The sequence below is a fragment of the Zosterops lateralis genome (genome assembly GCF_965231275.1).
Source record: "Zosterops lateralis genome assembly, chromosome: 1".
Taxonomy (NCBI): Eukaryota; Metazoa; Chordata; class Aves; order Passeriformes; family Zosteropidae; genus Zosterops; species Zosterops lateralis.
In genome coordinates this window covers 2,765,663-2,788,305 of record NC_139762.1, presented here as the reverse complement: position 1 = coordinate 2,788,305, position 22,643 = coordinate 2,765,663, and the positions used below count along the sequence as shown (strand labels likewise).

General features: G+C 51.3%; 1 protein-coding gene across 1 annotated transcript in view; it reads left to right on the top strand.

Moving 5' to 3' along the window:
* Positions 1–4,311: 4,311 nt before the first annotated feature.
* Positions 4,312–22,643, top strand: part of WNT9A (Wnt family member 9A) — a 68,481-nt gene continuing 50,149 nt past the window's right edge. Inside the window, exon 1 of the mRNA XM_083859048.1 lies at positions 4,312–4,654. Coding sequence (XP_083715174.1) covers positions 4,560–4,654 — 95 coding nt within the window. The 5' untranslated portion in view covers positions 4,312–4,559. The remainder of the gene's footprint in view (positions 4,655–22,643) is intronic.

Here is a 22,643-nt window from a genome sequence, read left to right as displayed (position 1 = left end):
TGGGGAAGCCTCAGGCAGAGCTGAGTCACAGAGCAGGAAAATTTGAAATCACCCTCCAGATCCCCCTGGGAAGAGCCAGCAGGGGGTGGACACAGAGATCCTGGGACCTGAGATGCCATGAGGCAGTGTCACTCCGAAGATTGGGACACAGGTGTCACCCCCAGGACTGGGACACAGGTGTCACCCCCAGGACTGGACACAGGTGTCACCCCCAGGATTAGGACACAGGTGTCATCCCCAGGACTGGACACAGGTGTCACCCCCAGGATTGGGACACAGGGCTCAAACCCAGGATGGGACACAGGTGTCACCCCCAGGACTGGACACAGGTGTCACCCCCAGGACTGGGACACAGTTGTCACCCCCAGGGTTGGGACACAGGTGTCACCCCCAGGATTAGGACACAGGTGTCATCCCCAGGACTGGGACACAGGTGTCACCCCCAGGATTGGGACACAGGGCTCAAACCCAGGATGGGACACAGGTGTCACCCCCAGGACTGGACACAGGTGTCACCCCCAGGATTAGGACACAGGTGTCATCCCCAGGACTGGGACACAGGTGTCACCCCCAGGGTTGGGACACAGGGAACCTGGCACCAGGAATGGGATATCAGGACCCTCTGCAGGATGCCAGACTTAGATCCTCACAGGTTGGTGTGTGGATCCCACACAGATCCCACTGTGTGCCGTCCCACAACTGTTTTCCCTGCAGGAGAACATTCCCAAAGCACAACAGTGGGGAGGACACGAGGTTCATATTGGCGCCAGACCAAAGGTGACAACAACTCTGGGGCTCCTTGTCCAGCATCATCCTTGCACTTGGCATCTTTTAATCCCAAAGAAAACAATTAGGACCCTTTGGAACTGCCACTTCCACCACCAAACTCCTCGGCTGCTTCCCCCTGGCTCTGCTGTGTCCCCTCCATCCCAGGACAGAAAAATCCCCACTTTCCCAAGCCGTGGCACTGCGCCTATGTGGCACTGCCCTCTGCTGTCGGTGGCTGCGGGGACACCGCCCAAGGCCACTGCTCTGAGCAGAAACACCGAGATTTATGTCACTGGAGGGATTCCCGAAGGACCTGAAAGCCACAGAGCTGTCCCAGGAAGATGCTCCATCCAAGGTCCCCAGGGCATGACAAGCAGCAAAGCCCCAGAGGAGTCAGTCCCTGCTTGGGCTTCCCTTTTTCCCCAGCTGGAAGCAGAAGTGGGGACTATTTTTGGTGCTGCCTCACTTTGGAAAGAGTCACACACACGGCCAGGGCATCACCCCAGAGAAAATGAGTAACACCGAGGGTCTCACCGCCTTCCCATGACCCAGAGCTCTGCCTCGGGGCTGCCTGGAGGAACAGGAGTTTCCTCCCTCGTGCTGGGATCACCAGCTTCTTGGGGATGTGCGTGGAAAATGAGTCTTAAACAGCTTGCTTTTTTTTTTTTTTTTTTTTTTTTTTTTTTTTTTTTTCCACTGGAGGAGAGCTCAGTGTTAACACTGCATGTCCTGCCTCCCACCTGCAGCCCTTCATCACCTTTTCCCAAGCTGGAAGAGCTGGATAAGGACACTCAACATGGCCCTGGCACTGGTCTTATCTCCCAAATTCTCCTCTAGGAAAGGCCTCTAGATGAGGCTTTAATGAAATATTGCTCTGGGCTCTGCCAGGCTGTGATGGATTCTGACCCCCAGCACCCACAAGGGGCTGACTCTCACTCCACCCCAACCACTGGGAGAAGGGAACTGAGATATTCCCAGATAATGGTGATTCACATGGAGTTGAGGAAGCTGGAGTGGATGTGACACCCACCCCAAGCAAGTTTCAGCCCCCACCCCAAGGGGAGTTGATGCAGAGCCCCCACATCTCATACACAGGTGGGTGTGGGAAGATTTGAGCGGTGCTTTTCCACAAGGCTGCTTTTGTTTTGGGCAAAAAATGTGGTCAGGAACTGGGCTGAGATGTTTTAAACATTAAAAAATAATAATTATTAAAATATTTCCCCTCCTCACCCCCAAAATAAGCAGAATCCACAATGCTGGGAAGAGTGGAAATGCCCAAGGGCACAGTCAGAGGTGAGAATAAATTCACTGAGCTCCCAGTGACACTCCAGGACAAAAAGGTTCATCCCCATTAACTCTCTGCCTGTGTGGCTCTTGAACTGGTTTGTCCACAGAATTTGGGGGTCAGAAACACTCATGACCCCATTCTGAGCCCTCAAAGGTCTTGCTGCCCATCTTGCACTCAAATATCACCTGCTGGGCACAGCTCTGTGGGGCTGAGCTTAAACCCCCAGGGACAGTGGATTTTGAGATGAGAGCCCATTGTGGTGTCCCCCTGTCCCTGTCCCCACGGGGTGGCTCAGCAGTGTGACACACACACACTCAGGAGGGGAACCTTCCTGTTCTCCAGTGCTGGAATTACCTCCAGGATGACGACGACAGTGACATCGACAGAGCTGGAAAAAACGCTGTCACTGAGCCCGGCCACGAGGGTGACATTCCAGTCTTGTTGGAACTCTGGAGGCTGAAAATTTCAGGCTTTCTGTTCTAAAAAACACTGACCCTCAGGCAGGCTCTGCATTTGACTTGGGGTTGTGGAAAAAGCTTCTGAAATTGAGTGACAGCACTGGGATTTTGGGTAGAGTTTAAATAGTATTGTGTGATCTCATGGGGTGAAAAACTTAGGATTTAAGATTTTAGTATATTGTAACATATATGGGGCAAGATGAGAGATTTAAGGTGTTGTCTTAATTCTTCACCCTCTTCTTAGTGGAACAGGCTTCTGTGGAGCAGGTTTCTAAAATTGAGTGACAGCACTGGGGTTTTGGGTGTAGTTTAAATAGTATTGTGTGATATCACAGGGTGAAAAACTTAAGATTTAAGATTTTAGTGTATTGTAATATATATGGGGCAAGATTAAAGATTTAAAGCATTGTCCAAGTCCTTCTTCCTCGTCTTCTTCTTAGTTTCGGGTGGTTTTTTTTTTTCTAATTAGGTGGAAAAGGACTGCATTTCGGACCTTGTGTGGTCAATTATTAGGTCAAAAATACAAATAATGTAAGTGTCATCTTGTTATTAGGTGATTAGCACTTAAATAATCTTAAAAAGAGCTAAAGGCATCAATTTTACCACTATTTTCTAACTTGCTAACTGCTTCCCCCCCAGGGTGCTCGGTGTCCCTGCATTGCTCACAGGTTTGTGTGGGTGTGCACACGAGTGTGCAACGCCCGTGCCTTCCCACATCCAACCTCTGCACGAGCATCCAGATGTGGCAAACCTACCCCTGGCACAGCTGCCCACCCCCGGCACACCCAGCCCTTTCCATTCTCGCACAGCTGCCCAGATGTGGTACGTCCACCCCTTGCACGACCACCCAGAACACCCACACCTTGCACACCTGGCTCTTACACTGCTGCCCACCCCTTGCACACCCACCCCTTGCACACCTGGCTCTTACACTGCTGCCCACCCCTTGCACACCCACCCCGTGCACACCCATCCCTTGCACACTCACGCCTTGCACACCCATGCAATGCACACCTGGCTCTTCCACTGCCGCCCATCCCTTGCGCACCCACCCCTTGCACACCCACGCCTTTGCACACCTGGCTCTTACACTGTTTCCCATCCCTTGCACACCCACCACTTACACGCCCATGACTTTGCACACCCACTCTTTGCACACCTGGCTCTTACACTGCTGCCCACTCCTTGCACACCCATCCATTGCACACCCACAACTTGCACACCTGAGTCTTCCACTGCTGTTCACTCCTTGCACACCCAACCCTTGCACACCCACACCTTTGCACATCCACGCCTTTGCATACCTGGCTCTTACACTGCTGCCCACCCCTTGCACACCCATCCCTTTGCACACCTGGCTCTTCCACTGCTGCTCATCCCTTGCACATCCATCGCTTGTAGACCCCCTCCCTTGCACACCCCTCCTTTACACACCCACGCCTTGCACACCTGACTCTTACACTGCTCTTTACCTCTTGCACGCCCCCTTGCACGCCCACCCATTGCACGCCCACGCCTTGCACACTTGACTCTTACACTGCTGCCCACCCCTTGCACACCCATCCCTTTGCACACCTGGCTCTTACACTGCTGCCTACCCCTTGCACACCCATCCCTTTGCACACCTGGCTCTTACACTGCTGCCCACCCTTTACACGCCCATCCCTTGCACACCCACCCTTTGCACGCCCGCCCCTCGCACACGCCCACCCCTCTCACTCCTCCCCATCTCACCCCACCCCTTCCCTCTCCCCCCTTTCCCCTCCAGCCGCGTCCCCCCACCCCGGACACCCCAATTCCCCGCTCCGCTCCCGTTTCCCCGCTCTCTCCCCGCCCCTCCGCCCTGTCCCTCCTCCCGGGGCGTGTCCCCCAGTCCTCCCCCGCCCCTCCGCCGTGTCCCTCCCCCCCCGGCGGCCCCTCCCCGGCCCGCCCCGCCGCCGGTCGGGCTCTGTCCGCCGGCCGCGCTATAAGAAGCGGGGACGGGCGGCGGGGCCGCAGCGGGCGCGGCGGGGGAACGAGATGAGCAGCGCCGGCGCCGCTGCAAGATGCTGGATGGACACGTCCTGCTGGGATGGCTCTCCTCCTGCGCGCTCCTAGGGCTGCTCGCCTGCGCCCCGCGGCCCTCCGCCGCCTACTTCGGGTAGGTGGCCCCGAGCCCTCCGCTCCTGTTTCTTTCAACTTTTTTTTTTAATTTTTTTTTTTTTTATTTTTTTGCCCGAGTTTATTTCTTGACGCCCAAGGAGGGTTTTGCGCCCCGAGGTGGGGGATGCTGCGGGCGCTCCTCGCCTCTCGGTGGGTTTGGGCATCCCCTGCCGCGGGCTCTGACAGCCGGACACGGGCAGCGACTGTCCCGCGTCCCGGCGCTCGGAATCCCCTTGGATTTTCCCCTCGGAGCTGCAGGTCCGGCTGTGCCCCGGAGTTTCAGGCAGGAGCCGCCGGGGCCAGGAGAAGGAGCGCTTCTTTCCGCCGCTCCCCGCGGGCGGGGGTGACGCGCACGGAGCGGACCTGTAAACCCGGCGGGTATAACCCGCTCCGACACGGAGAAAAATTCCTTTTCCCTCGCAATGAAAACTCATATTTCAACACCAGCTGCTGGCGGGCGGGTTGGTTTATTTGGGGGGGGGGGGGAGTTAATCCGCGGTGCCGCCGCATCCCCGGCGCTCACCTGTGCGCGGCGCGGGGCGCGGCCGGCAGGGGGCGCTCCCGGCCCGGCGCTCCCCTCGCAGGTGGATCCCGAGCCCTTCCCGACCCCCCGATCCCGGGTTTGGATCCCCTGGATTCCTCTGGATTGGGCTCTGCTGGGGGAGCTGTACCAGCCAAATCAACCCAAGCCTCCCGCCGCTTCAGCTCCGTGCGGGGTTTTCCCCTCTGTGGTTTTTTTTTTTGGGGGGAGGGTGTCGCTGCCTCTTGTTCTGAATTTTAAGCCGTTTGTCCCAAAATGTTGTCGGTTTGAGAGAGGACCTGTGTGAGAGGTTTTGGTGTGAGTTTGCACAAAAATGGTGATTCTTGCTTTTTTCTTTTTTTTTTTTTTTTTTCTTTTTTTTCCCCCCTTTTTTTTTTTTTTTTTATTTTCCTCTCATTTTTGGGGATGTTGTGTTGTGGCCGCTGGTAGGAGCCACTGGACCAGCCCTGGAGAATGTTTTAGCAGACTTGAGGTTTTTCCCCCCTTTCTTTCCAGTAAAACAAATCCCGGTGTTGAGGCTTGTCCATTGCTTGTGGTCTGGCAAAGTTCTCCAAACAGCGCTACTTACATCTTCTGTTTCCAACTCCAGAACCGTTTCACTTCCTGCTGCTGGGGCTGGTTTTCTAAGGAAACAGCCTGTCCTGTGTGTGCAGGTTTTGAGGAAAAGCCCTTTTCTCCCTCGGCAATGCACTGAGGGCTGTTCCCAGCCCCTTGGCTCGTGTGGCTGCCGAGGACCACCGGCACAGTGCGCCTGAATTTCCCCTTGGGGACTGACAAGCTTTGCAAGGAGCTTGGCTGTAACTCCCCCATTAATCCCTGCCGTGCTGGTGTCTGCTCTAGAGCAGCAGGTAACTCCTTCCAGCTCCTTCTGGGATTCCTCTCTTGGCTCGTGGAAGTTTTAGTTGAAGAAGGGACGTTCCAAGCCGAGGGCAGTGTCTGCTGTTCTGTCCTGAGTGCTTTGGTTTTTTCCTGTGTCTTGGTACAGCTGCTGTTTCTGGTCTGAGACTGGCAATAAGGAGGGGAGATGCTGCCAGATGTGCACCCAGCCAGATGTGCACTCCAAGTGCTCCGGGGCTGCTGTGGTGTGCAGGGGAGTTTGCTTATGCAAAGCATCCTTGTCTCTGGTTAAAGCCCCATCTGCTGCTGATCCCCTCTTTGTTCTGCCTGGAGCAGAGGCTGCACTTGCTGAGCTGTTGGGGACACTGGGAATAGTCAGTGCTGTGATCCCAGGTCCTGATAATCCACACTGAGATCCGACAGGTGTGTGTGGAAGAGCTGAGCCCTCCTCGCTGAGAGCTTCTGTTTGTTGATAAGGAGAGAAATCCCACTTGGTAAAAGCTGGATGTTCCTGCAGAACTCTGCAAGTGCCCTGGGAAGGCTGAGATTGATCTTTTTTTCTTATGGAGGAGCTGCTCCAGGTGAGGCAGCACATCTGTCCACTCTGATAAGTCCTTGCTAACAACTCGGCTGCATCACCTGAGATAAAACACACCCTCCAGGCAGGGAAGGGGATGCTTCTTTTAAATCCAAGGCATCACCAAAACCACCTTTTGGTGCCTTGATGGCCCCTCTGGGTGCTGACATCCCTGTGGAGGAGCTGATGGGGCACAAAGTGAGGCTGTGTGAAGCAGATGTCACGCTGTGGCTGCAGCTTGGCTGCTCCCTTCCCCAGTCTGGAGGGGGATAGGGACAGCTGTGGATGATCCCTTCCCCCCCACCCCCCCTAGCCCCAATGTCTTATTTCAGGGAAAGAATTCCGTGTCTCCAAATGCGTGGCCTGGTGGGGAATTAGTGCCCAGGGACAGAAAAGGGGCACGGTTACACGATAATGAGATTGTGTCAGCACACAGTTATGTCTGTGCCTGTCTCAGGGGGAGGCAGGAAGGGATGCTGGGCTGGGAAGACCCTGGCTGGAGGCTCCTGCTTCCCTGGAAGCCTGGCTCTGGTGTTCTTGGAGGGATGCACAAGCAGCCAAGTAGGATAAATGCCCTCTGGAAGCAGAGTTTGGAGTGTGTGTGTGGGAGTGAAAGCCGTGGGGCTCTTGCTGCTGTTTTGCTCCATCCCCAAGCTGCCTGGCTGGGGGGTGTGCTGAGAGTGATGGTGCATGGAGGCAGAGACAGATTTTCCCTTTTTCTGAGGAGAATTCTGGCAGCCTGGGTGTTGCTGCTCTCCTCCCTGGAGCAGGTGCCAGCACGACCCGGGGCTATTGCCCAGCAGCAGCCCCTGTGGTGACACTGGTGTGCAGCACCGAGCAGGGCTGAGACCCTGCAGGCACTTGCTCAGGAAGGACCCTGAGGGGTTTGGCTCAGCTGGGGAACAGCTGGAGGAGCCTGGCTGCAGGGATGTGGTGATGCTACACCTCCAAAACTTTGATAAGAAACCTCTTGATAGAGAGAAGAAAGCACGTCTGCAAAACTGAGCACAGCCCTGCTGGCATTTTGTGTGTTTTGAGCTGCCCCTCAGGAGGATGGTGATGGTGGTGGCTGAATTTTGGGGTAGGATGAGTGTGGGAGAGGCTGAGGCTGCACCAGAGGGGGAGGCATTGCCTCGGGATCGGTGTCAGCCTGCTGGGATGCACCGGCTGCTCCAGCAGTGAGGCAGCTTTAATGTCCAGCCACAGCCTCTGCAGCTGGGCTGTCTGAGCACTAATTTGCACCATATTCCAACTGTGGCTGCTGTGGGGGGGGTTTGGAGCAGCCCCAGACTGCCGGGATCCCTGAGAAAGCATTGCATTTCACTTTTCCTCCCTGCCCTGCTTTGCCTGCTGGGCGTGGGCACCTCTCCTGTCTCCCTTTCCTCTCTCAAATGTGGCCGGGGGTGGTGGAAATGCCAGAGCGGCATCTGGGAATTGTGTTGGGACTTGCACTTCTGGGCTCTGGAAATGGCAGGTGACAAGATTAGCTGTGCTGAGGGTGACTGTGAGGCTGAGGAACTTCAATCCTGCTGCGCCCTGTGCTGGTGGGAAGGGAAACCAGCCCGTAGGAGCTTCTGCTTTCCTGAGCTGCCTGATCTGTGGATCTGAGGTGACCCAGGCCATAAAATCAACCCCCCTTCTATTTGTGGGGGTTCTGATTTAGAGTCGAATTCAGTTTTGATGCACCTCTTTAAAAAAAAAATCACCCCAAAACCATATATTTTTTAATTCTTGCTGGAAGAAGTGGTGGTTTTTTTTTTTTGGTTTTTTTTTTTTTTTTTTTTTTTTTTTTTCCTGCAGGTTGGGATTTGCTCTGCTTTCCCTCTGGGAGAAGCAGAAGGATCCCAGCATCTCTGCCCCCCTCTGCAAACACTTGTCAAGACAGTAGTAATGTTACAAGTGGCTCATGCTTACATAGTGTTTATATTGACAGATTGCAATGTTCTGCATAAATGTAACTGATCTGTCCCCTGCACGCAGGCAACAGGAACCCTCAAATGCTCACGAGGGGGGAGAGGGAGGGAGGGGAAGCATAGCTTGCCCTAATTTACCAACACACCACTCCCGAGAGCTGCGCTGTGGGGTTCGCAGTGTGGGAAGCACGGTGTATTTTTATTCCCTTTGGCAGGTGCAGAATAGGTGCCCTGCTCTGCCACAGGAGGAGAGGACAGAAATCTCGTCATTTGGGGTATAATTTTGTCAAGAGGGACTTTGAGAAGAGTGGAATGTTGGGCTTGAAGGGCTGTTTGGGAGCACTTTAGGGTGGGCTCCTGAGAAGTCACCGCGAGTCCCCGCGAGCTCCGTTGATGGTGTCAAGCTGGAATGTCATCTCCAATAAAAGCAATCCCACAGGGTCTGCTGCCCTTTTTTCCCCAGCCTGTGGGACACTGTGGGTGATGCCCCAGCTGTGGCAGGTCCTGGGTGTCTGTCGCTGTCACCACAGGCTGCTGTGGGGCCGTGGCTGCCAGTGTGGGAAGCGCGATGTATTTTTATTCCCTTTGGCAGGTGCAGAATAGGTGCCCTGCTCTGCCATAGGACAGAGACCTCATCATTTGGGGTGGAATTTTGTCAAGAGGGACTTGGAGAAGAGCAGAATGTTGGGCTTGAAGGGCCCCAATGTTTGGGAGCACTTTGGGGTGGGCTCCTGAGCAGGGCAAGAAGTCACCGCAAGTCACTGCGAGTCACCACGAGCTCCGTTGCGGTGTCAAGCTGGAATGTCACCTCCAATAAAAGCAACCCTACAGGGTCTGCCCCCCTTTTCTCCCAGCCTGTGGGACACTGTGTGTGATGCCCCAGCTGTGGCATGTCCTCGGTGTCCATCCCTGTCACCACAGGCTGCTGTGGAGCCGTGGCTGCCAGTGTGGAAAGCACGGTGTATTTTTGTTCCCTTTGGCAGGTGCAGAATAGGTGCCCTGCTCTGCCACAGGAGGAGAGGACAGAAATCTCGTCATTTGGGGTATAATTTTGTCAAGAGGGACTTTGAGAAGAGCAGAATGTTGGGCTTGAAGGGCTGTTTGGGAGCACTTTAGGGTGGGCTTCTGAGAAGTCTCCGCAAGTCCCCGCGAGCTCCGTCGCGGTGTCAAGCTGGAATGTCACCTCCAATAAAAGCAATCCCACAGGGTCTGCTGCCCTTTTTTTCCCAGCCTGTAGGTGATGCCCAGGCTGTGGCATGTCCTGGGTGTCTGTCCCTGTCACCGCAGGCTGCTGTGGCACTGACCAAGCTGCGGTGCCTTCCACCACCGGGCCCTGGCGTGTGTGTGAGACGGAGCAGCTGCTTCCCAGCACAACCCAAAAAAACAAAACCTGGCCTCGGCTGGCGAGGCAGGAATGCGGCAGGCAGGCAAACACAGCTGGAGAGGCCAGAGGCAGCGCCCAGCTTGGCCATCCCACCCTGAGGCGGTTCTGCTGCTTGTTCTGCCTCTCCCGTGGGGTGTAAAGTGCTGGATTTGGGGTTTTCCTTGGAAAACTGGAAGGGTTTGCCTGATTTGTGTGGTTTGTTTTTTTTTACCCCCTTGCTTTTTTGGAATTGTCAGTGCTGTGAGTCCTGCCTGGCTTGGCTCCCAAAGTTGGCCTCTCTGGGTCAACTCAAAGCAGAGTTTAACCTCCATTCCTTTGGGAAGGGAGCCCCATGCCCAGAAGCAGCATTTTGGCTTTGTAGGTGCTTGGAAGTGGTGCTGGGTTTGATGAGGTGCCACCAGGGTGGTAACAAAGCTGAAAACATTTGGAAAAATAACTGTGCCAGATTTGCATCTTCATTCCCAGGGGAGCAGGATTTGTCCCAAATCAGGCTGGGAAGTGCCTGGAAGTTCCTCCTGCCTGCAGGGGATGGAGCAGCATCAGCTCAGACAGAGATTTGTATTTTTTTGGTTTAAGTAGTGAACTGACCATGTTGCTTGACGTTTTGGAACCACTGCCTTGTGCCTCAGTTTCCCTCACCTGGGGCTGTTCCTCTCTGAACTCAGGTTCATGACAAGCACTGCTGCGACCTCCTTGTCCAAATATTGCATTTTTCTTTTTCCCAGTGCTGTCAATGACACCTTGGAGGGGGAAGATGGATTGTTAGGAGAATATATCAAATGGATACCTGGCAAAGCAGGAGGCCAGTGACTTCCTTCAGCCTGACTGGCGATGCAGAACCAGAGACCAGGAATCCACAGGACTCTGGTCTCCTGCTGAAAGGGCCCTGGTCAATGATTAACTTGATTTCTGGAAGCTGCTGACAACAATAAAAGGAGAGTCCAGCCCCACAACCCCAACACAGAAAGGCCCAGAGTGTTTAATAATTAAAGGCCTTGTGCTTTATCGGGGTAATGAGAATCGCCTTAAGGCTTATTCGGTGGCAGGTAATTGAATTAAGCTGTGGGATCAGGAAAGGGGAGCAAGTTAAGTGGAAAGTCTGGAAGACTGCAGGGAGAAGCCTCTGGGATGCTGCTCAGTCTGAATCTTTCTGACCAGAGCAAGTTTTGTCAGTTTTTTGCTGCTTTCTTCATTTTTTTTCTGTTGGATTAATTCATCGTGTTGGCAGACTTGGTGTAGTTGTCTCTTGGAGAATCATGGAATGATTTGGGTTAGAAAAGATTTTCTAGTTTCACTCCCTGCCATGGGCAAGGACACCTTCCACTATCCCAGGGTGCCCCAAGCCCTGTCCAGCCTGGCCTTGGACACTTCCAGGGATCGAGGGGCAGCCACAGCTTCTCTGGAAAACCTGTGCCAGGGTCTCCTCACCCTCACAGGGAAGAATTTCCTCCTAATATCTCATCTAAACCCGTTCTCTTTCACTTTAAAGCATTCTCACTTATCCTATCACCTGTGTAAAAAGTTCTCCCCAGTTCTCTTGTAGATATTCCTGGCCTAGGGATGCTCAGTTCCATTCCCTTCATTTAAGGACATGCTGACAGTGTTATTCCTAATAAATGTTGATATTTAAACATTTTTTAAGTTTTTTTTTAGTGGAAAATCTGAGTCAGAAGAAACTGCTGAACTTAAGCTGTTGTGGGGGTGGCTGGGCAGCCAGAGGAGATGCTGGAGCAGTGAACATCACTGGTATTTCCACACTATGAGGCATTTGTGGTCCAGAGCTATACAGGGGTGATGGGACATAGAAATCTTGTCTCAGGAGAGCTGAAGGCTGGATTTGCCTTCCCTGTCTCCTGTTACATCCCTGTGCCTTGATGCCTTCTAAGAGGGAGTTTAGATTGGAAGAGGATTTTGATATTAAATCAGAATATCCCCACTGGGGCAACCACCAGAGGTGGGAGGACTTCTGCTGCCAGAAGCTCCATGTGGATCCTCTCTGCTCCAGTTACATGGAATAACGTGGCCCATTCAGGGCTTGGATTCTCTGGCCACCTGAGTTCTGTAGAAGAGAAAGGGGTCAACTCTTCCTCTGATGTTTGAGGAGGGGACTTGATCTGCTCTCTCTCAATTTCTGACCCTCTGGTTCCAGCTGCCTCCTGAGAGACCCCTGAGTTCATGCTGAAACCTGTTAGACACGATCTTCCCAAGTTCCCAACTTCCAGGGGTGTGTTGGAACAAGCCAAGAACTCTCCTGGACCTGCTTTTCCAACCTGGAACCTGCTGAGCCGCTGGCTTCCCTCCACACTGGAGCAGCCCCTTCTCTCTGCAGCCAGAGCAGCTCCCTCGTGCCTTGTAGTGTGTTCACACAATTTGGTTCCTCGACCTCAGGAGCCCTGGAGCCCAGGACTTGTTGTTTGCACTCCTAAATGCTCTTGGGGGGCCACTGTTCCTCCTGCAGGTCCTGGACCAACACGAGCCAGGCAGGATCTGTTTTCCTGACTATTTCCACAGCTCTGGTCAAGTTGAGAGGAGCCAGAAATAATAATTATTATTATTATTATTATTATGGAAAGGGTTAACCCTTTAGAAGCTTTTTTTTTTGACGTCAAAATGCAATTTTTTTCCTCTTAATGCAAATTTTTTTTCCTCTTCTCCTTTTAGTAACTGTGCTTTTTAAGGTTCCTTCAGATGGTGGCTGTAAGTGCTAATGAGCCTTATCTCTCCAGATACTGTCATAAAACACACTTATGAAGTTTATCAGCTCAGCAAACTTTACATTTTATTGTAATGTATGTTTGCACTTCCCCAAGTGGAACAGGGAGTATTTTGACTCCGTGGATAAACACAGCAGTTACAGGATTTACTGGAGCTGATAGAAAAAAATCTATCCTGGATTTATTACTTTTTTTTTTGTTCCCCCCTCAGCTCTTACCAAAAGCTCGTTTCAAATGGATCAAGCAGCTCCTGATTGTGCTCTGTAGCCTCCCAGTCTTATTATAAACCATTTTCTAAGGTGTGGGCAGCATTAATTCAGTTGCTGAAGGATTTTGGGGGAAGGGGAAATGACAGGTTTTTTTAAAAAAACTAATCTCATTTTCTGGGAAGAACGCAGAGGAAAACCTCTTTTCTCTCAAACTCAACGGGGTCTGACAGTAATGCTGAATCTGGGATCCAGCTTGGAACACCCAGTTCCTGTTGATTCCCAGCAGGCTGGATGGGACCTGGCAGGAATTTCATGAGCAGATTCATTTGGCCCAGCTGATTAAAACAGCATTAATTGGGCACCCATGTGGTCTCTGCATTTGGGGCAAAACTTGCTCTGATTTCTGCATTTCCAACATGTTGGATGGAGGAATTTCCCAATTGGAACAAAACATTTTTTTTTTCCTGGAAAAACTTCTTGGAATTTTTGCTGTTTCATAGAGTGAAGCAGCAAAATTGGCCATGGAGAATAGCAAGAGGTGGCTTTTTGTGATGGGGAGCAACAGATGATTTCCCCTAGACATGAAAGAAGCCCACAGGAATATCTGAGCTTATCTTAAAACCCTCCCTGAGCGCTGGCTGAGGCAATCCTGGGAGGAATGGGCAGAAGTTTAACCAGAACGTTGGTTTGCTGTAGAAATTCTCTGAATTTCTGTGGAGCAGCTCCCCCAGCACAAAGAGAGGGTCAAGCCACTGCTGTTTTCAAGGCTCAAATCCTTTTGGAAGAGGTCAGTTGATGAGCAAAAGGAATAATACTCCAAAATTAACAGGTTTTATTGAAGTGCTCATGGAGGTGTGTTGAGTCTGTCACCTGGAGGTGACGCAGGTGGCAAAGATGAATTGTTGTGACTCACAGAGCCCATGGCTTGGCACTGGGATTTCTGATGATGGATCTTCAGCACCTCCTCACTCTGCCCATGGAGAGACCTCAGAGCTCCTTCCAGTATTTAAAGGGGCTCCAGGAGAGGTGGAGAGGGACTTTGACAAGGGATGGATGGACAGGACACAGGGAGTGGCTTCCCACTGCTAAAGAGCATGAAAATTTGGATATTGGGAAGGAATTCTTCACTGTGAGGGTGGTGAGACCCTGGCACAGGGTGCCCAGAGAAGTTGTGGCTGCTCCTGGATCCCTGGAAGTGTCCAAGGCCAAGTTGGATATTGGGGCTTGGAGCACCTTGGGATAGTGGAAGGTGTCCCTGCCCATGGCAGGTTCTCATTGGGATTTTTGTAGCCTTCCCTCACCTGATCCTAAAAGGAACAGCACAGAGACATCGCTGTGCCCTGCTCCTCATGGCTTTTCCCTCAGAGGGAACCCCTACTGTCAACCCCTACTGAATTGGGGGCATTGTTTTATCACTATTTTAATATTCTCATTGTCATCTCTTCTCTGCAGATTGCTTTATTATTATTTTAATTGATGATCTCATATTTGGTAATGCAGCAAAACAAAGCCAGGCAGCCCTGGGAGTGTAACTTCCAGCTCTGTTTTAGGATCACTGTCAGCAAACACTTCGCTCTCCAAAGGGTCCAAGTTTGAAGTTTAAATATCAATTTCCTGGATGTTGGATGGTTCTCTTTGCCTGTGGCTGCAGCTGGGATTGGGGTGGCCTCATTTTGCCCTGGTGACGGTGCGATGACACACTTGGGATCTGTGGGAGATCCCTGGCAGCTGCCTGCTCTCAGGGTGGGATTTTTGGGGTGAATTTACTCTGCTGGGCCTTGGCACTGGAGCTCCTCAACTGCCTGCAAGGAAGGGTGATGCCTTGAGTTTTATCTTCCATGTATTTCATGTGTCTGTGGTGGGCAGGGGTGCAGCTCTGAGCTCACAGTCAGTGTCACTGAGCTCTCTGCACACAGCAGGGACACAAAACAAACCCTTGTCCTGCTGCACACCAAGGACAACTGGCACAAGTGTTCAGGCCCAAAAGCACAAACAACGGTGGCTGAAGGGAGAAAACAAGAAGGATGGGACTGCATCACCTGCAGCTGGGATTGGACAATTCAACCCCAAGGTGCAAATGGACCCAAACTTATCAAAGTGTGAGACCTCATGACTGTTTGTCCATTTTTGGGTCCATTTTTGGTCCACCTTGGGTGTAGCCCTGCTCAGTCTCTTGTCCTGTCCAAGGTGGATCCTTAAAGGCCTTTTAATAAATATCTCCTTTATTCTCCAGCTCTGTCCAGTCTCTCTTCCAGCTCAGCATTCCCAAGGCATCAAGGGTCACTGTTTTGTTTGCAGGAGCTCTGCCAGGTTCCTGCAGAGCTGGAAACCATTTTGCTTCCCCCAAATTTTGGGTTCAGTGTCTCCTGATTGCTGCAGAAAACCAGTTGTGTCTCTTGTGGGTGCAGAGCTTCTCCTAAGGCAGTGAGGAAGAGTTGGGTGAGGGCTCATTGGACAAAGCTTTGAAGATTACTCAGATAATCAAAGAAAATGTGTTTCTGCTGGTGTTTAGCATGGAAAGGCTGCTGTATTTTGGTGTTTCTCAGCTTCTTCACATCCTGCCTGAGCCTCAGCCCATCCTGGATTTGGGAATGTGGGAACCAGCTCAGTGATTGCACTTGGGATGAGCATCCACCCTGGACTGCCTCCACTGGTGTTGGCTGCAGAGCCTCTCCCAGGGCAATCCATGACTCCAGGGGACCTTTCCCAGTTCAGGAACACGGTGTTCAGCTGCTCTCCAGTGCTGCCCATCTCCTCTGACAAGAAACCCAATCCTGCAGCCCAAAACCCCCTCTGGGGACAGTTCCCCAGAACTGAGACTTGATTTAAAAGAACTGACTTGTTTGGCTTAATCTTGACAAAATTCTTTTCCAGCCCTAATCCTCTCCCCAGTGTAAGGTGAGATCTTGAAATACCTGGCAAACTTAGAGCTCAGCCCTCTCTCTCTGCATCTCTGGGCCTCTCTGCAATCAAAGGTGAGGGGGGTTAGGGGCATTTTCAGCCCCTGCCAAAGATAAATCTCCTGCTGGGAGCAAGCAGGGAGCTCTTTCCCAGTCTGTGGTTAACGAGTTGATCTGACAGGCCAGAGGTGAAGCAGCCACTTGAGCTGAATTACAGGGTCTGACCAAAGATCCAACACTTCCTCCGGCTCATTAGCACAGCTGTGCTGCATCCCTGGGGACTATTTCTATCTTCTGGCTTGTCCCATGTTGACTCTGGAAATCCGGAGGCTTAGTGTGAGTTTGGAGAGAGCACTGGAGCTGAAGAGCTGTCCTTGAGGAGGGTGTGAGCTGCACTGAGGGAGGCTTTGAGCAGTCCCTGTGGTCAGTGTTACGAGCTGCAATGTCCATGCTGGTTTGTGGAGCAGAGGGAAAATGTGTTTGCAGGCAGAGTTTTGCCTCTCTGCAAGGTGCAGGGCTAAAGGGATGGTGCTGGGAGGGGAGTGGCACCAGGTATAATCCTGCTCTTGTAGGATCACCTGGACTCCTGAGCTGGCAGAGGGGTCACCAACCCCTGAAAAAACAAATTAAGCCTTAAAAGTCCCTGCAGTGCCTGTAGGGGGGGGGGATTTGCGTTCCCAGTGCAGGGACTGGGCTCAGCTGGGCTGTCCCAGACTCAGCAGGGTGGGAGGTACCAGAGGAGGAGGAGAAGGGCATCCTCCCTCAGCATCACATCCCTGGGGCTGCTGGAGCCTCATGGAAAATCTGAGAGCTGAGCTGACAGCCTGGCCTGGCCTGACTCAGTGGGACAAAAATGCCTCAGTTTGGGGCTGCCCAGGCTCCCTGACCCCATTACTCCAGGGCTCTGGGTGTGTTTGTGCCAGGGGCTGGATGTTCTCTCTCACAGACTGGGGCACCTCGTGGTGAGGAGTTGAGGGGTGACTTCTCTGCTCCCAGAGCCCCCAGAGAGCCAGGACTGAGCTGAGCTGCTCCCAGGGATGGGATACAGGATGCTGGACACATCAGGGGGAGAAGCAGGGACAGGTCAGTGGCTTTATCCAAACAGCTGCTCCTCCCTGCCCATGTGGGGCTGTTTGCTCTGCTCCCAGAGCTCTCTGGAGGCTCCTTTCCCAGTGCTTTGGATTGAAGTGGCTCTAAATCTGGGCTCTGACCTGTCTGGGTGTGTTCAGTTTTACCCTGTTGTGGGTGAAAGGAGCAGAGATTGCTCAGGATCTGCGTGGCTTTGGGTGCTCTGGCACTGTTCTCACAGTGAGCAGGCTCTGAGCTGAGTCAGGGATTTGGTGCACATCCTTTGCTTCTTCTTAGAGCCCCAACAGGCTGTCGAGCTGTGGATTATATTTGAAAATGTCTTCAATATGTGCCTGACAAAGCAGAACCCGCTGGATTGGAGTTTCTCCTCTCATTGCAGCAGTAAATGGGATCCAGAGACAAATTTATAAGAATCTTCCTGCTGACCTGGTGAGGTCTGAAGTGTTTGAAAGCAGCAAACACCAAGGTCTGGCTGCAAAACAAGACGAGCTGGTGCAGGGCTTCATTTTCGGGGTGCAGCGTTGCACCTGCTCTCCTTTCCCAGAGCCTGGCTGGGAGATGCGTGGCTGGATTTCCAGGGCAGCTGCTGCCTTTGCTCCAAGCACCAGTCACACGTTGCTCTTGCTCCTGTCAGCTGCCCGAGCTCCTCTGTTTGTGTGCCTAAAACTTGAAGGCTGGGAGAAGGAAAAGAAACCTGACCAGTGCAATGGAAACCTTCAATTCCCCCCGCGGTCCCAGGAGGAGCGGAGCAGCTCCAGGCTGGGAGCGTGGAATGAACTCGGTTTGTACACTGCCTCGCCTCTCCGGGAGGAGCAGCAGCAGCCAGGAAAAATATCAACAGTTCCATTAAAAAGTCTGCTGGTTTGCTCAAGTAGTGGAATAAACATACCTGTAGGTAAAACAGCCCCGAACCGCACAGGAAACATTAACGGGGAGCGAACACACGCAGCCTCCTCGCTGCCTCTCCCCCTGTGGATCTCCCCGCTAGAAAACACTGCCTCCATGGCGATGGGGACATCAAACAGCAGCTGGGGGGATTATTCTTAGCTGGGGGAAGAGCTGGCTTGCGTGAAACAGGGGCTCTGTGGTTTCCTAGAAAGGCAAAACCTGGGCTGAGCCTGCCCTGAGCTGCTGTGGGCTCTGGGGAGGGACCTGGAGTAAAAATCAAGGCAGGATTGGTTTGGGGTGCTTGGTGTAGCCCTTTGGTTTTTTTTATTGCCCTTCTTAGCTTTCTGATCCCTGGTTCCGTGGGAATTGTGTGGGGCTGACCTGCTTTTGCTCTTAACCAGTGGAAAAGCTGGGATGAAAACCAGTGGGAAGTGGGAAACACCCTGGGAACTGGCAGAAGAGTGAGGTGGGTGTGGTGGCTCTAAATGGGGGATCCAACCACCCCCAGCCATCAGTGCAGGGTGGAGTTGGCCCTTTCCCACCTGCCCAGAGCCCAAATCCATCCTCTGATCCTTTTAGGACAGAGGAAATTGAGAGAGACTTATATTTGATATTTCAGTGAGGGGACGTGAACCTTGAGTGGAAGATGCCATAAAACCCAACCTGGACCAGGGAACTGCCCATAAAACCCAACCTGGACCAGGGAACTGCCCATAAAACCCAACTCAGACCAAGGAACTGCCCATAAAACCCAATTAGGACCAGGGAAGTGCCCATAAAACCCAACTTGGACCCAGGAACTGCCGATAAAACCCAACTTGCACCAGGGAACTGGCCATAAAACCCAACTTTACCCTTGGACCAGGGAAGTGCCCATAAAACCCAACTCAGACCAAGGAACTGCCCATAAAACCCAACTTGGACCAAAGAACTGTCCATAAAACCCAACTTTCCCCTTGGCCATGCCCAGCAAACAGGGTCTGCCCAGAAAAAAAATCCCATGTGGAAAATGCCTCTGGTTGCAACCAGATGGCACCTGTCAGGCACAAGGAGACGTTTCTATTAGTTGCTCTTATTGGAGTGTTTTGGATCCCTCCCAGGCCCGAGCTGTCCTCCCCAGGGCAGATTGATGGGATTATTGCATGCTAGAGACAGTCCCTGTGCTCCCAGGCCTCATCTGCACAGCCAATTAGCACAACTAATCTGAACTGACTTTTAAAGTGGATTAGTTCAATTACTCTTAACTAGCCCCGGTGTGGAAAACACTCTCCTCGGGGGATTAAAGATCCTTAATTCGCTTTAACAGCCTCGATTTCAATGCAAAAGCAGGTTAAACTGAATTAAGGGCACTTCAGGGCCTTGTTTGGAGGAGGCACTCCAAAAGTGATGTGGTTTAACCACCCCACTTTGCATTCCTGGGCTCCGTTCATTCCAAGTTGAGCCTTGCTGGAGTGTCCCCTTACTTGGTGACTAATACAAGCAGCCTCTGAGATAGGAAGCTGCAAAGTCTTTACCTCAGTAATGTGTGAATACACCTCACCTCTGCTGAGCCACTGCTTAAAATTGATATTTTAGAGCTGCTTACTCTCAGTAATTTTTTTAACTTTTGTTTTCTTTTCTGAATCTTGCTCTTTTTTTGTTTGGGTGTTTTTTTTTTTTTTTTTTTGGTGGTTGGTTTTTTTTTTTGTTTGTTTGTTTTTTTTTGTTTTGTTTTGTTTTTTTTTGTGTTTTTTTTTTTGTTGGTTGGTTTGTTTTTTGTTTTTTTGTTTTTTTTTGGTTTTTTTGTTTGTTTTTGGTTTGTTTTGTTTTGTTTTGTTTTTGTTTTTTTTTTTTTTTTTTTGTTTTGTTTTGTTTTGTTTTTGTTTTTTTTTAAATTTTTTTGGGGGTTTTAAATTTTTTTCCCCTTTAACTCTTCAAACCAAGCTCCTCGTTTTTTCACTTAAAAATTCAAGGCAGTGAGTCACACACCAACTTTTCCCTGCTGTCCCAAAGTCTCTGGATGAACTGGGAATTCTTGACCAACAGCAACACTCCTCTTTTAGCTGAGGAGTTTCTCTCCAGTTTAGAGGGTGAGCTGTGGTTGTGAAAGACTTTTTGGCCTCGGTTTTCCTGGAGTTTTTTGTGAAAAACAGTCATTCCATGTGGTGCCCTGGGTTTGGAGGGAGCTGGGTGGGACAGGGCTTTTCCTCTGCGCTCGAAGTGTCGGATGATGTGGGTGTGGAGGAGAAGAGGGGAATCCTGCCAATGCCAGGGAAGATCCCTGAGGGGAAAAATATCATTATTTTTTTGTTTCATGCTGTTCCTAAACATTTTGACTCTGCAGGGGAGAAGAGGTAACACTGACCCCTCTGCAGATGGGGCTCTCCACCCCTTGTCCTCATCCCAACACACCACAATCAGAAATTCTCTCATCTAACAACCATCCTGACCCCTTGCCCTTCCCTTGAGACCCCTGTTTGGGATCCAAATTTAATCCCTGAGGAGCAACTTCCAGCACACTGTGGAGGGAATGACTGCTTGGCACAGCTCTGCCACCTTTCCTTTCCAAGGGAAGCAAGGGTTAAACCCAGTGAGTGAAACGAGTGCCAGCATTGCTCTGGGTAAGGCTTCTCCAGCGTGCCAGAGCAAGGTTTATTTTACTAATAGCCCTGTGTAACTTCACCCTCCCCTCCTGCTCGGGATATTTCAGCTCCTCTCCTTAGTTCAGCATCACTTCAGAGCTGGGGGAGCAGTTTGGGTGGCCACAGCAGCAGCTGGCAGCCGTGTAAGGGTTTTTTTTTTTTTTTGGGGCGGGGGGGGGGAGTGAACAAACTCTGAATTTCTTTAGGTCAGGTTTTTCATGGCTCTCCTGAAGAGTCCCCACAGGCTGTGGAGAAGGGAACAGACACTGCACACAGGCAGGACATGGATGCTGCTGCTGCTGCCCTGAAGTGCTGGGGCTGTGAGACCTCTCTGTGCTGCAGCTCAGAAATCCCTCAAAGGCCCCTCTGTGCTGCCCTGCAAAGGCTGTGTCTCGCTGACGGCTCTGCCTGAACCCTAAGCTGATTTAATCTCTTTTTTTTTTTTTTTTTTTTTTTTTTTGCCACCAAGGAACTGCTCCCTCCCTCTGCACAGCAGCTGAAGGATATCACCAAGCTGCTCCTCAATCCCTGGTGGCCTTCAGGCTTTGGTGGGAGCTTGGCACAGACAGTGACACTGTGGCTGCTGAGGCTCTGCACTGAGTCTGGTTTCTGTGGTGAAGTTTTCAGTGATGGAAATCAGTGGCCAGATTTGGAAGGGTTTATTCTTATTGTTATAATGGAATGGGTTGGGTTGGTAGAAACCTTAAAGATCATCTTGTTCCGCCCTCTGCCATGGGCAGGGACACCTTCCACTGTCCCAGGGTGATCCAAGCCCAGCCTGGCCTTGGACACTTCCAGGGATCCAGGGGCAACCACAGCTTCTCTGGGCACCCTGTGCCTTCCCCACCCTCACAAGGCATAATCTATTTCTAACATCCAATCTAAATCTCTATTCTTGCTCAAGGAGTATCCTCAAAAAGAAATACCTTTTTAAATTTATTTTTTTTTAGTTATATGACGTTGTTTTTAATTATCTGGGCTGAGAGCTCTTTCTCCTTAGGTTTTGGTGGCACTGCCTGGTGAGTTTAGCACCATGAGGTGCTGATGTTTCCTTTTTTAACATATGAGACCATTAACTTCATCTTTAGCATCTCTTAAGGCTTTTGGGGACAGTTGCTCTGGGAAATACTGAAAACCAAGACTGCTGAGAACACACCAATTTTGTGTGAGTGTCCAACTGAGAAACTCCTGAGAAGACACCAAGGTGTTGCTGAGAACTCTTTCACCTCAGAGTACATTTTTATTTGGGAATGATGCTGCTTTTTAAGCTCAGGGTGTATAAAGAGGTGCATGAATAAATACATCATGCAAAACCTTCTGCTCTCTTAGAGGTACCTGGTGGTGTCCTCATCCCTGGAAGTGCTCAGTGGGTTGGACACTGGGGCTTGGAGCAACCTGGGACAGTGGAAGCTGTCCCTGCCCAGGGCAGGGTGTGGAACACGATGATCTTTAAGGTGTTTTCCAACCCATACAATTCCCTGGTTCTCTATCTGCTCTAGGAGAGCTTTTTGAAGGCCTCTTCGAGGTCAGGCTCATGAAGTTTGAGTTTTTGACCATCATCTAAAGAGGGAGCCCAACAAGCTGCTTTCGAGGTGGGAATTGCTCCACATCCAAGTGTGGTTTTCCATCCCTTGTGGCTTCCTGGGGGGATTGTAGAGCTCCAGAGCTGCTCTTGGAAGTAGTCAGGAGTGCTGGAAACCTAAATGCATAACCTGCCTAGTCCTGGGAGCTCCATTTTAGACCAAAATTAAATTATTTCCCTTGCAGTGCCACTTCTTCCATCGTGTGTTGCTGCGACCATTGGGTGGGTGGGTGGGTTAAAAGATCTGCTGGGGTGGACCTAAAAATGGTCTTTCAATAGGTAGAAGATACGTGGCAACACCCAAACTGAATTTTTCCTCCTCTGAACTTTCAGTCTGAGCGACATTGACCTGTGGCATTCATGGGACTGGTGAAGTTTTCCGTATTTTCTGTGTAAGTTGCTCCTTTCTTTCAACTCCTGCAGCTTTTCCACAGGGATGGAAACTCTGCTGTTTGGGGAGATCCTCACCTTCCATCCACAAAAAATGAACTAATCAGTGTCAAAATTGGGATTAATGGATTGAGTGAGATGTCGGTGTACAGATTTTAGGGCTTTTTTGTGGTTCCATGTTGGGAAGAACAAACCTAGGAAGGTTTTGGAAAACCTGAGAACTTCGCTGTGATCAAGTGGTGGTTGGGTGGAGGAGCTTTAATTCACCAGAATTAAATCTGGAGTAGAATCCCAACTGCTGCCGAATCCTGTCCCTGTGACTTTGAGGATCCAAAGGGGAAA